Source organism: Pangasianodon hypophthalmus, chromosome 4 (genome assembly GCF_027358585.1).
Source record: "Pangasianodon hypophthalmus isolate fPanHyp1 chromosome 4, fPanHyp1.pri, whole genome shotgun sequence".
NCBI classification, from domain to species: Eukaryota; Metazoa; Chordata; class Actinopteri; order Siluriformes; family Pangasiidae; genus Pangasianodon; species Pangasianodon hypophthalmus.
In genome coordinates this window covers 1,833,511-1,846,650 of record NC_069713.1, presented here as the reverse complement: position 1 = coordinate 1,846,650, position 13,140 = coordinate 1,833,511, and the positions used below count along the sequence as shown (strand labels likewise).

Here is a 13,140-nt window from a genome sequence, read left to right as displayed (position 1 = left end):
TAAATGATCACAAACTCACTCAGAGGATATAATTTCATTAAATATAAAACATATATTACATTAAAAAAAGGAAAAAAGTTTTAAAAGTTAATATATTTATAAATTAGATTTTAAAAATATTTCAGAATTTTTCAGAAAGAAATTATTTTTCAGTTAATAATTAAAGACAAACTTTGAAAGTTGAAACTTGTTTAATTTTTTATCCTGTAAATTCAGTGAACTCTTCACCAGCTGTCATTTTTGAGCTTCATCGCCAAACTGTTGTTTAGTGTAGAAACAGCTTGATAACCATGAGATCACTTCCTGTTTCAGTTACAGTACAATGTATATTTTTATTTTATTATTTTTTTTAAAAATCTTTTCAACTTTTTTAACCTCACAAATATTCTCTTTATGCATCTTTTTTTTCTTTCTGTTTTTTCATCTGATGTATTTTTTCTTTGTATTTTGTTCTTTTTTTTTATTCTCCTCGCCCATGTACTGTATTTATTCCTGTTTTGCTGCCAAATTTTTTGTTTTTTATTTGTGCATAACAATTATTTTCTATTTTTTATCATTTTTTAATTCTCTTCTTCTTCCTATTTCCCTTCTCAATTTTTTCACTGTTTAAATTATTTCTTATTTTCTGACATTCCTGTCAGAAAATGAGAAAAAAACACAAAGTGTTTTTTGTTTTTGATTTGTTGACATTATTTTATTTGTTTATTTTCCTGTTTTTGTTTCTCTCTCTCTCTCTCTCTCTTAGAAGTGGCTTCAATAGTCCACAAAATGTACCTTTCTATTGTATATTAATGACAAACTCCTTCTTGTCCTCCAGAAAGATTTAAAAAATAATACCTACAGTATTATGGATTTATTTAAGGATTTTTAAAAATTATTTTCTCTTTGCATTTTTTTCTTCTTTCTAACTTTAGCTGTTCATTCCTGTTTTGTGGTCAAATTTTAATTTGTGTTTTATTGATTTTTCATGTGCATAAAATATGTTTCCAATTTTTTATTCTTTTTGGGTTTTTTTAGGAATGGCTTTAATGATCAATAAAACTTTATATGTTGATAACGATATACAGTATAATATGTTATGTGCATGTGTGTAATATTTATTTCTGTTATTCCTTTTTTACATTTTTAAGGTAACAGTCCATAAAAATGTAATTTTATATTTTGGTGACAAAGTCACTATTGACCTCCAAACAAGAATGAAGATTTATTAAAGAAAAAAAATATTATAGTTCCATTTGACATGCTAGACTATTATTTTACTCATCAAGTAACTGAGTCATCAGTAACTCATCAGTAACTCATCAGTAACTCATCAGAAATTCATCCATAATTTATCAGTAATTTTTCAGTAACTCATCAGTAACTCATCAGAAATTCATCCATAATTTATCAGTAATTTTTCAGAAATTCATCAGTAACTTATCAGGAATTCATCCATAATTTATCAGTAATTTATCAGTAATTTATCAGGAATTTTATCAGTAATTCATCAGTAGCTTATCAGTAATTTATCAGTAACTTATATGGAATTCATCAATAATTCATCATAAATTTATCAGTAATTCATCATAAATTCATCAGTAACTTATCAGGAACTCATCAGGAATTAATCAGTAATTTATCAGGAATTTTATCAGTAACTCATCAGTAATTCATCAGTAACTTATACAGAATTCATCAGTAATTTATCAGGAATTTGTCAATAATTTATCAGGAATTCATCAAGAATTTATCAGTAATTTATCAGAAATTCATCAGTAATTTATCAGCAATTTTATCAGTAACTCATCAGTAACTTATCAGGAATTTTATCAGTAACTTATCAGTAACTTATCAGGAATTTTATCAGTAACTTATCAGGAATTCATCATTAGTTCATCACAGATGTGTTCGTGTGTGTGTGAGTGAGTTAGTGAGTGTGTGTGTGTGTGTGTGTGTGTGTGTGAGTGACTGTGTGTGTGTATTTATTGACAGCTCATTTTTTTTCTCGTTGCAGGGTTTCTTCGTTGCAATTATTTACTGCTTCTGTAACGGAGAGGTAAGATCACCTGCATCACTGTATTTATTATTACAGGTGAACCGCTAATCACTTACAGCGTATAGCCTTCAAATTCAACACATTAAAATATCATCAGCTTTTTTTAAAAAGTTATTTTCAGAGCATCACGTGTCTAAGCGCCTAATCTGACTGATTATTTAATTATTAATTTGTTTTGTTTTTATTTTTGTATACATTTCAAACAATCCAATGTTGTAAGACATTAGTGTTCTAAAAGACAAACAAAAATTTATGCTAATTACATTTTATTATTAGCAATATATTAATCTAAAATATATTAAAATATTTTATATATAATTTAATATTAATAATTAAAATATATTCATACTATAATTCTATGACAGTGCAAAAAAATAAATAAATAATTAAAGAAATTAAAGAAATAATTAAATAATATTGTTACGTTCCTTTCAGTAAGAGGCCACACAATTTACTTTGTTTTTGGACCTTCCCAATGCTAATCCTGGCTAGCTAGTTAGCTAGTTAGCTATGGTAGTCAGCATGATCTTCCTTAACTCAATGACTATTTAAGCTAGCTGATGGAAGCTAAAACCCGAATTAGGTTCTACGCTAACACATAAATGTAGCTACAATTTATATATTAGCAAATAATTCAGCTACAGTTACAGTGAATCGTTAGCGATGGTTTTTAAACCGTAACGCGAATGCTAACTCGAGTGTTTTTGCGTCGTGTCCAGGTCCAGGCGGAGATTAAGAAGTCATGGAGCCGGAGGACGCTGGCGTTGGACTTTAAGCGGAAAGCACGCAGTGGTAGTAGCACGTACAGCTACGGGCCGATGGTTTCCCACACCAGCGTGACCAACGTGACGTCGCGGCAGCGTGACGTCAGCATGCGGCTCACGCCCGCTAACGCTAACGTTAGCACCAATGGGCACCGGAACCTTCCGGGCTACGTGAAGAACGGCTCGGTGTCGGACCAGTCCATCCCGTCATCTGCTCACGAACTCCACATGCAGGAGGACGAACCGTCCAAGATGGCGACGGACGAAAAACCCGCACCGTTGGTCGAGGAGGAGCGGGAAACAGTCATGTGACTTGGTGGATGTTACAAAGAACCTCAGGATCTGCTCTTGGAGGAGTTTGCTAGCTTTGCTAAATAAGCTAACAGCCTAGCGTTTAAAGGCTAATGAAGGAACTCTGGACCACCAGCAGAATTCAGAAGACTTTTTTTCATTGCTGTCAGATGAAGATGATATTTAATGTGTAAAATATTGTATAAATATATTCTGTATAGTGAAATGTGTGATTACGTGGTGCATTTATTTTTTTTTTGAAGAAAAAATCAGGTGTTTTTACGTCCTTCTTAATCGTTCTTGAACTTCTCAAGTGAGTTTAGTATTTTACAGAAAACTTCTTTTTTGTCATTTTAGCTGAAACCTTTTAAGGAAATTATGATCTTTTATAATTGTTGAAGTAACAGAAAAAAATTCAGGTTCTCGCATTTAACGTTTGACGTTTCACTTCGAAGTCGTAACTTTTACTTTCACCAGAACAAACCTTCAGTTTAATTTTTTAAGAAAAAAAATCTCTTAAAAAAAAATCTTTTATGAAATGTATTAAAGAACACGCAAGATCTTTTCAGACCTAAACTATTTCACAAAATCCACCTCGTTCCTGGAATCCTCCATTTCTGTGCTTCGTAGCCGTTAGCATGACTTATCGCTACGTTGTCGTTGCTTAGCATTGAAACCCTAGCTTGCTAATTTCCTCTCTAGTTTGAAAATTTTTGCTAATCTGTCTGATTTATTTGGGGGTAAAATTGATCTATATGTTATATGTTTCCATGACCTCATTTCCTCTCAAGGATGTTTTTTTTTCTGTCAGAAATTCTTTTTTTTTTTAAATTAACATTCCACACATTCACGAGTTTAAGAAATAAGCTTACAGGAAGAAGGGTGATGCAGCTATTCGGCTAGCTTTACTAAGCATACCTAGCATGGTAGTAGCTAAATGACCAAAAAAAAAAAAAAAAAAAGCAATGCTAATTTAAATACTTTAACCAATTTATTGTCACATAGCTAGCTAAATTAGCTAACCCTCTATTCCGCTAGCAATAGTTAGCACTTAAGTAGTTGACTTAGCAAAGAACTGGAATTGAATTATCTGATTTGAAAATGTAATGAATTCAAATAAAGTAATTTCTATTTTTATTTTAGAAAATTGTGGATATTTGCGCATTTCTGTGTATTTATTCGATTAATTCACGTCCAGTCTTTATCATTATTGTCTAAAGTTCGTCAGTTTCACCATTTATTTTATTCCCTTTAGCAGATTAACCTTCATCTCAAATAAAAAATGAGTAATATTTATTTATTTGAATTTTTTTAAAAACACGTTGTAAAAGTGTAAAATCCACTCAGTGTGTAAAATTGTGTCGATTCATGTACGTCAAAATGTTTACAAAAAAAAATCTAAAACAGAAAATGTTCGTATTGTGAGCGAAATGAAGAAGCCGTTATGCTAATGTTTCTGTAACATGATGGTAACTATGAAGGGATCTTATTTTACTGCGAAACATCGACGACTTTTTAAAGCAACATTGCTAGCTGACTTTTATAAAATCAAACTTAAAGCTTCTTAAAGCTAAACGTAATCCTCAGATGACTAGCTAGCAATCTGGTCATGTTAGCCGAGTAGCTAAATATTATTATTATTATTATTATTGTTATTATTATTATTATATTTCATGTATCAATTTTTTTTTAAGAAACGCCTCCTAAATATTCGTCAGCTGCTAACTAGCTCGCTGGCACGTTAGCTAGTTCTGTACCCAAAAGACTGTTAAATTGATTTATCAACAAAAAAAAATAAACTTTTATTTTATTCATTCAAGGAATTTCACATTTAAAAATAGTCGTATGATCATTTTCTAATTAAATTTAATCTAACAATTTAATTTAATGAATAATTTATTAAAATATTAGCAGTGTTGCTTTAAAAAGTTAAAATTTAAAATTTGTTTTTTTTTACATATAATTCTTTCCAGAAATTAGCAGCTTTAAAAGCTTTCCTATTTTCTTTTTTTTTTTTTTGCTTTATTTTTACAAAAAAAAATTTCTCATCAATGTCTAAAATAGTGTTCTTTTTTAAAAACAAAAAAACAAAAAAACTGTAAAAGTGTCAAGTTTTTTAAATAATTTTTTTTTCTGTAAGTATTTTAAAAAGTAAAACATTCTTCTGGGTATTTTTTTTTTTTTTTTTTTGTAAATTTTGTGTGTTTTATCTCCGTGTTCCCTCTCGATATTTTTATTGAAGTAAAAGCTAAATTGTTTATATTACAGTAAAATCATTCTAAAGTTTTTTTTTAAAATATCACCTTAAGTATTAGCACCTTATGTGTTTCCATATGTGTAATGTTTATATATATTTTGTGTGTGTGTGTGTGTGTGATCTCACTGTGAGAAATAATTATTTTATTTTTACCAGTATTAAAAAAAACAAAGTTGCACAAAATAATGGAGGAATTAAATGTTTAAAATGTGTTTTATTTTTTATATCCGTGGGGCATTAATGATTGCGAGTGCGAGTTTGTGTAAATAAAATCTGTACAAAGCTGAAGAGCGATCGCGTAATTAATTCTGTTCATCGCCATGACAGCGCAAAAAAAATTATATATATATATATATATATATATATATATATATATATATATATATATATATATATATATATATATATTCTTTTTAATATAGTCTAAAATTTATCTAATATTTTTAATCATAATATCATAAATAAAAGAAAAGAAATAACCAAGAATTTTAAAGCTAGTTCTGAAATTTTTTTACTCATTTGAAGTTTGAAACTGAGATAAATTATAAAATTTTTTTTGCTTCATTCAAGAAATAAAAGGTTTAAATAAACATGAAAAAAAATTTAATAAAAATAAATAAATAAATTAATCTATTTTAATTTAAAGTTTGTAATTATTTTAAAATAAATGTCTAGAAATAAGTTTATAAGTTTAATGTTAGATTTATCATAATAGTATAATCTGATAAAAATATTTTAAATATAGTTCAATTCATCTTTTTGTATAATATTATTTATTTTATTATTATTTATCAAATTATTGGATTATTATAAATATACTATTATTTCTGGACTTTTTTTTTAAATAATTACAAACTTTTAATTGTTTTATTGCAGATCATTTTGCAATTTTCTAGAAATTATGGCCTGAGATAATTTTTTTTAAATAATAAATAACTTTTTTAAATAAGTAATAAATGATTTAAATAAATAACTGAGGAAACCTGTAACACCGATGAAGCCGAACTGAGGATGATGTCGATGTTGAATTCAGTGTAAAATCGCTGTGTGATTTTTCTCTCAGCTTTATTTCATTCCTCCACTCGCCGTTTATCCGCCGCTAATCGTCTCTGTCTGAACACTAGCACTTTAGAAACACTGCGTTTATTAGAATCCTTACAAAGAGCCGCTCAACGCTAATCAGCTAGCAAACCAGCTAATCAGCTAACAAATCAAATAGCAATCTTGCTAATCAGCTAGCAAACCGGCTAATCAGCTAGCAAACAGGCTAATCAGCTAGCAAACCTGCTAATCAGCTAACAAACCGGCTAATCAGCTAGCAAACAGGCTAATCAGCTAGCAAACCGGCTAATCAGCTAACAAACCGGCTAATCAGCTAGCAAACCGGCTAATCAGCTAGCAAACCGGCTAATCAGTGGCCAGTGTATGAGATCTGACGAACATGCTACATGCTAATTAATTATATGTTCTTTCATTCTTATTTTCTTTCTTTCTTAAACTTTTTCTTTCATTCTTTCTTTGTCTATTCTTTTGTTTCTTTCTTTCTTATTTTTTTCTTTCTTTCTTTCTTTTTCTTTCTTAATTTTTGTCTTTCTTTGTCTCTTTTTTATGTCTTTCTTTCTTTCTTTCTTTCTTTCTGTCTGTCTGTTCTGTTTCATAAATTCTTTCTTTTGTTCTTCCTTTGTCTTACCTTCACACCTCAATCTTTTCCCTCCCTTATTTCTTTCTCTCTCTATCTCTCTCTATCTCTCTCTCTCCCTCTCTCTCTCTCTCTCTCTCCCTCTCTCTCTCCCTCTCTCCGTGATGTCCTGCAGTACGGCGGGTGATGAGGCAGACGGGGGTCTGTGTGGTTACAGAGTGTTGCTTGGTTGCTGTAACTGTAAACACTGTGTTAAGGGGAAGTTGCGTATTGTGTTATTTGGTGTTGATTATATTGTGAAGCAGAAATAAATGTACAGATGCAGACGATGTGATTTATTTATTTATGATGTAACCTAAAAATAACTTTATATTAATTTTACCACAATATCAATTATCTAGATTAAAAAAAAAAATAACTAGCTAGCTAACCAATGCTAGCGTATTGATTATTTTTCTTGTATTTGTCTAGGTTATAATGTGTACAAAAAAACATTACTAGCTAACTTTTATAAAAAATTAAACAAAGTTTAAGTTAAAAAACAAACCGTAAAAGACTAGCTAGCTGGTCATGTTAGCTAGATAACTAAATTTTACATCCATTAAAATTCTTTAAGTTTAAAAGAAACACCTCTTCTAAATGCTAATCTAACTGACTAACTAGCTAAATTAGCATGATAAGTTAGCTAGATTAGGACTTTTATACTGACTGAGCAAAAGATGTTTTATTTTTTTTTATTATTATTATCTATTATTAATTTAAGGAATGACTGTGTGTAAAATTATTCTGATGTCAGATTGGTGATCAACAGAAAATTTCACACTTAGTTTCAGAAAGAAGTTAAATAATAATAATAATAATAATAATAATAATATATCTGTAAAGTAGAAACAAATGTAAATATAGAAACGCTGTGATTTATGGATTTATGGTGTAATTTTTTTTAAAAAGCGTTCATTTTAACACCATATTACTAAATCTTTAAAAATAAACACATACTAATGTCACAAATAAGAGTCACTGCAGAGACGATTTTTCTTTACATAATTTTTCTGTACAAAAGGATTAGTTTAAGAATTAGATTTTTTAAAATAATTACAAGCTGAAAATTGTCTGTTGTTAGCAAATAATTTTGCTTTTTTCTAGAAATTAAAACTTGACATATATATTTAAAACTAAATAACTAAATTATTTAATTGTATAAATGAAGAAAACTAACATTCTAATAGAAATGTAAATAAAGTGGACTAAATTGAGGATGTTTTCATGTTCAAATGAATAGAATTCAGTGTAGTTACTAACATAACTAGCTAGGAAAAAAACAAGCTGACTAACGTAACTAGCTAGCTAAAAACACAAACTGACCAACGTAGCTAGTTAGGAAAAAAACAAGCTGACTAAAGTAACTAGGTAGGAAAAAAACATGCTAACGTAACTAGCTAGGGGAAAAAAACAAGCTAACTAACATAACCAGCTAGCTAAAGAACAAGTTGACTAACGTAACTAGCTAGGAAAAAAAACAAGCTGAATAACATAACTAGCTAGCTAACCAGTGAGATGTGAAGAGACTTGGCCATGCTGCCTTCAGTACTGCTTTTCCAGGCTTTGTAACACATACGGTGTATCTGTGTTAGCGTGATCTCTGACTGCAATTCAAGACCTTCTTATCCTCATCTTCCTCCCTGAACCTCCTCGAGACACTTACTCAAACAGCTGCGTCTCTGGTGTACAGACTGAAGGAAGTCTGATCGAGTCCCTGTGTGAGTTTCAGGGAAGTGTATTACCGTTTTACCTGAAAACATCATTCCGTCTTTGTAAACGTGCTGATCATACGCGTGACTAACGCTACCCGCTCTGCTAATTAAGTAATCAGAAGTAAAATGTCCTGAAATTAACCAACAGTTAGCTATTATTAGCTAGAATTCGACTCGTGGCCTAGCTGAGTTACATTAGCTACTGGTTTATGCTGCTATTCTACCGTGCAATTAGCAAAGTAAACAGGATAATTTAGCCAGTTAATGTTAGCAAATTAGCGAAACTTACCTCAACATGCTTTTTCAAATGAAATGAAGTTCATGCCTTCCAGGGAATGAATGAAACTCACAGTCTCCGTTTATTTATTTTACTAGAAATGTTGAAAAATGGATTTTCAGAGTCACAGTCAAACAAGCCACGGTTTTTGTGATGAAACCAAGATCAATCACGTCAGATGTTTTTTCACCTTTAATGTGAAATAGCAACCAACACCATTCAAGTGAAAAACAAATAAAAATGTTGTAGGAAAAAAAAAGAAAAAGAAAAAAAAACTTAATAACCTGGTTGCGTAAGCATACAAACCCTTTTATAATTGGGGGTGTGGTTGTGTTCAGAATGAACCAATCACATTCAACCTAATGTTCAAAAGTAATTATCATATAGCTGTCATCAGTGATGTGATTCTGATGAAGCCCAAATAAAGATCAAATGTTTCTGTAGGAGTTTCTTCACTCCTTCTTGCTTCCATCTGACTGCTGAAGATCTTACAAAGCCTGTTACAAAGCCTGTGGAAAGATATCGATGAGGAGAGGGGTATAAAGGAATTTCTAAAACATTAGATGTACCATGAAACATCATGAAGTTCATCATCAACAAGTGGAGAAAATGGAGCACCACAGTGACATCACCAAGAACAGGATGTCCTTCCAAATCTGAAGAAAGGACAAGAAGATCAGGGAGGCTGCCAAGAGACCTTCAGCAGCATTAAAGCAGCTGCAGGAACATCTGGCGAGTACTGGTCACTCCCTGCATGTGACAGCAATCTCTCATATTTTTCACGTGTCTGGGTTATAGGGTAGGGCGGCTAGCTGGAAACCCTTTCTCACAAACAAAAAATGTGGCAAGATGTGTTTTGATCTGATGAGACGAAGGTAGACCTTGTGAAGCATGGTGGTGGCAACATCATGCTATGGAGCTGCTTCTCTACAGCTGGGTCTGGGGCTGTAGTAAAGATGGAATCATGGATAGATCCAAATACCAATGGCACAAATTGAGATGTGCTGAGTGTGTAGACTCTGTCCCAAAATGGCTGAGTGCTAAATTACAAGCAAAAGCTGCTTTTACAAAGTATTAGCAAAGGGGTGTGTATACTTATGCAACCAGAATATTATAAGTTTTTTTGTTTTTCTTTTTCCCCCCCTAAAATGTTTCTATTTGTTTTTCACTTGAATGTTGTTGGTTGCTACATCACATTAAAGGTGGAAAAAAGATCTGATATGATTTATCTTGGTTTAATGTTCTACATCACAAAACTCTGATATTTTAACAGGGGTGTGTAAACTTTTATAGAGAAGTAATTCTTCCACCCAGTGAGGTTATCAAGGAGGCTGCCAAGAGACCTAGAGCAACATTAAAGCAGCTGCAGGAACATCTGGCGAGTACTGGTCACTCCCTGCATGTGACAGCAGTCTCTCGTATTCTTCACGTGTCTGGGTTATGGGGTAGGGCAGCTAGACTGAAGCACTTTCTCATTAAAATTAGGTTGGGTCCATAAGTATTTGGACAGCGACACAATTTTCATAATTTTGTCTCTGTACACCACCACGAGGGGTTTAACAAAAATATTGCATTAATCATTTAGGAATTACAGCCATTTTTTACAGAGTCCCTCCATTTTCACAGGCTCAAAAGTAATCGGACAAACTAATATAATAATAAATATTAGGATTATTTTTAATATTTGGATGCAAATACTTTGCAGCCAGTGACTGCCTGAAGTCTGGACCCCATGGACATCACCAAATGCTGAGTTTCTTCCCTGGAGAAGCTTTGCCAGGTCTTCACTGCAGCTGCCTTCAGTTGCTGCTTGTTTGTGGGTCTTTCTGCCTTCAGTTTGGTCTTCAGTAAGTGACAAGCAGCTCAGTTGGGTTGAGGTCAGGTGACTGACTCGGCCATTTAAGAACATTTAATTTCTTTGCCTTAAGAAGCTCTTGGGTTACTTTCACGGTACATTTTGGATCTTCATCCATCTGTACTCTAAAGCGGCGTCCTATCAGTTTTGCAGCATTTGACTCAATCTGAGCAGAAAGTATAGCTCTATACACTTCAGAATTCATCCTGCTACTTATATCAGCAGTCACATCATCAATAAACCCCAGTGACCCAGTTCCACTGGCAGTTATACATGCCCATGCCATAACACTGCCTCCACCATGTTTGACAGATGATGTGGTTCACTTTGGATCATGAGCCCTTCCTTTCCTTCTCCATACTCTTCTCTTCCCATCATTCTGGTACAAGTTAATCTTGCATCAGAACTGAGCAGGCTTTTTTAGATTTTTTTTTTTTTTTAGCAAAGTCTAATCTGGGCTTTCTCTTCTTGAATGTTACCAGCGGTTTGCACCTTGTTGTAAACTCTCTGTATTTACATTCATGAAGGCGTCTCTTGATTGTAGATTTTGACAATGATACGCCCACCTTCTCCAGATTATTATTGACTTCTGTTGATGTTGTGAAGGGGTTTTTCTTCACCAAGGAAAGAAATGTGCGATCATCCACTTAAGTTGTTTCCCATGGTCTTCCAGGCCTGAGCTCACCAGTACATTCCTTCTTTTTAAGAATGTACCAAATCATTGATTTGACCACTCCTAAAGTTTCTGCTGTCTCTCTGTTAGGTCTGTTTTGTTTTTTCAGCCTAATGATGGCCTCCTTCAGTTGCATCAACACCTCTTTGGACCAAATACTACTTTTGAGCCTGTGAAAATGGAGGGACTCTGTAAAAATGTCTGTAATTCCTTAGCGGTTAATGCAATATTTTTTGTTAAACTCCTTAAATTAAAGCTGAAAATCTACACTTCAATTACATCTTGATTGCTTCATTTCAGAGTCACTGTGGTGGTGTACAGAGGCAAAATTACAAAAATTGTGCCACTGTCCAAATATTTATGGACTTGAAGCCCTAAAGCCCCCAAACCATGTGGTTAAATGTGTTATGGTCTGATGAGAAGAAGAGAGAACTTTTTGGGCATAATTCTAAAAGATATGTTTGAGACAAAACCAAATATCTTATCACCCGAAGAACATCATACCCACAGTGAAGCATGGTGGTGGCAGCATCACGCTATGGTTCTGCTTCTCTTCAGTTGAGACTGGAGCTCTATTCAAGTAGAGGGAATTATGGATAGCTCCAAATTCCAATCTATTTTTTTGCACAAATCCTGCAGGCATATGTTACACAGCTGAAGATAAAGAAACCTTTCACCTTCCAGTGCGATAACGACCCAAAGCACAAATCCAAAGTCCACAAAGGAACAGCTTCAGAAGAAGAAGATCAGCAGTTTGGAATGTCGCAGTCAGAGCCCAGATCTAAATCCTATCAGAAACCTGTGGAATGACTTGAAGAGGGCTGTGTGCAGGAGATCTCCTCACTCTCTGATAGATCTGGAGCAGTTTTGTAAGGAAGAGTGGAATAAAATGACCAGATGAAGACATGCTGAGTGTGTAGACTCTTCCCCAAAAACACTGAGTGCTGAATTACAAGCAAAAGCTGCTTTAACAAAGTATTAGTTAAGGGGTGTACATACGTATGCAACCAGGTTATAGTAAGTTTTTTCTTTTTCATTTATTTCCTAAGATATTATTGTTTGTTTTTTCACTTGAATTTTGTTGGTTGGCATTAAAGGTGGGGTAAAGATCTGACATGATTTATCTCAGGTTTAAATTTTTGTTATATCAAAATGTAACAAACTTTTTATATCCACTGTACCTCCTCCAGATTTACATAAGACAGGCAGGTGAGTGTGTGAACAATGCTGATAGTACAGTATGAAAAGACAATACAAGACGATGGCTATGTTTACATGCACGTAACTATTCCGATATTAATCGCAATTTGGTAATATAATTGGTACTGAGTCATGCGTATACGGTGTCATGCGTGTAAATGATGAAGATGTAGATCTTTAAGCGGGTATAGAAGATAAGACCTCACTGAGAGTAATCACCAACCTAGAAACAGAAGTAATGTGAGAATTTGAACCAATCACGTTACTTGGAGTGCAGCGCTGAGAGCGATTAGCTTCCACACACGATGTTGATCACATCACGGTTCTGCTGATGTGGCCCGCAGACCACCATTTTGAAGACGACCAGGAATCAGCTCTCTGGGCCAGAACCT

At 32.9% G+C, this 13,140-nt stretch overlaps 1 protein-coding gene across 1 annotated transcript in view; it reads left to right on the top strand.

The window, feature by feature from the left end:
• Positions 1–5,019, top strand: part of pth1r (parathyroid hormone 1 receptor) — a 60,355-nt gene extending 55,336 nt beyond the window's left edge. Inside the window, exons 12-13 of the mRNA XM_026910231.3 lie at positions 1,997–2,038; positions 2,758–5,019. Coding sequence (XP_026766032.3) covers positions 1,997–2,038; positions 2,758–3,114 — 399 coding nt within the window. The 3' untranslated portion in view covers positions 3,115–5,019. The remainder of the gene's footprint in view (positions 1–1,996; positions 2,039–2,757) is intronic.
• Positions 5,020–13,140: the final 8,121 nt, after the last annotated feature.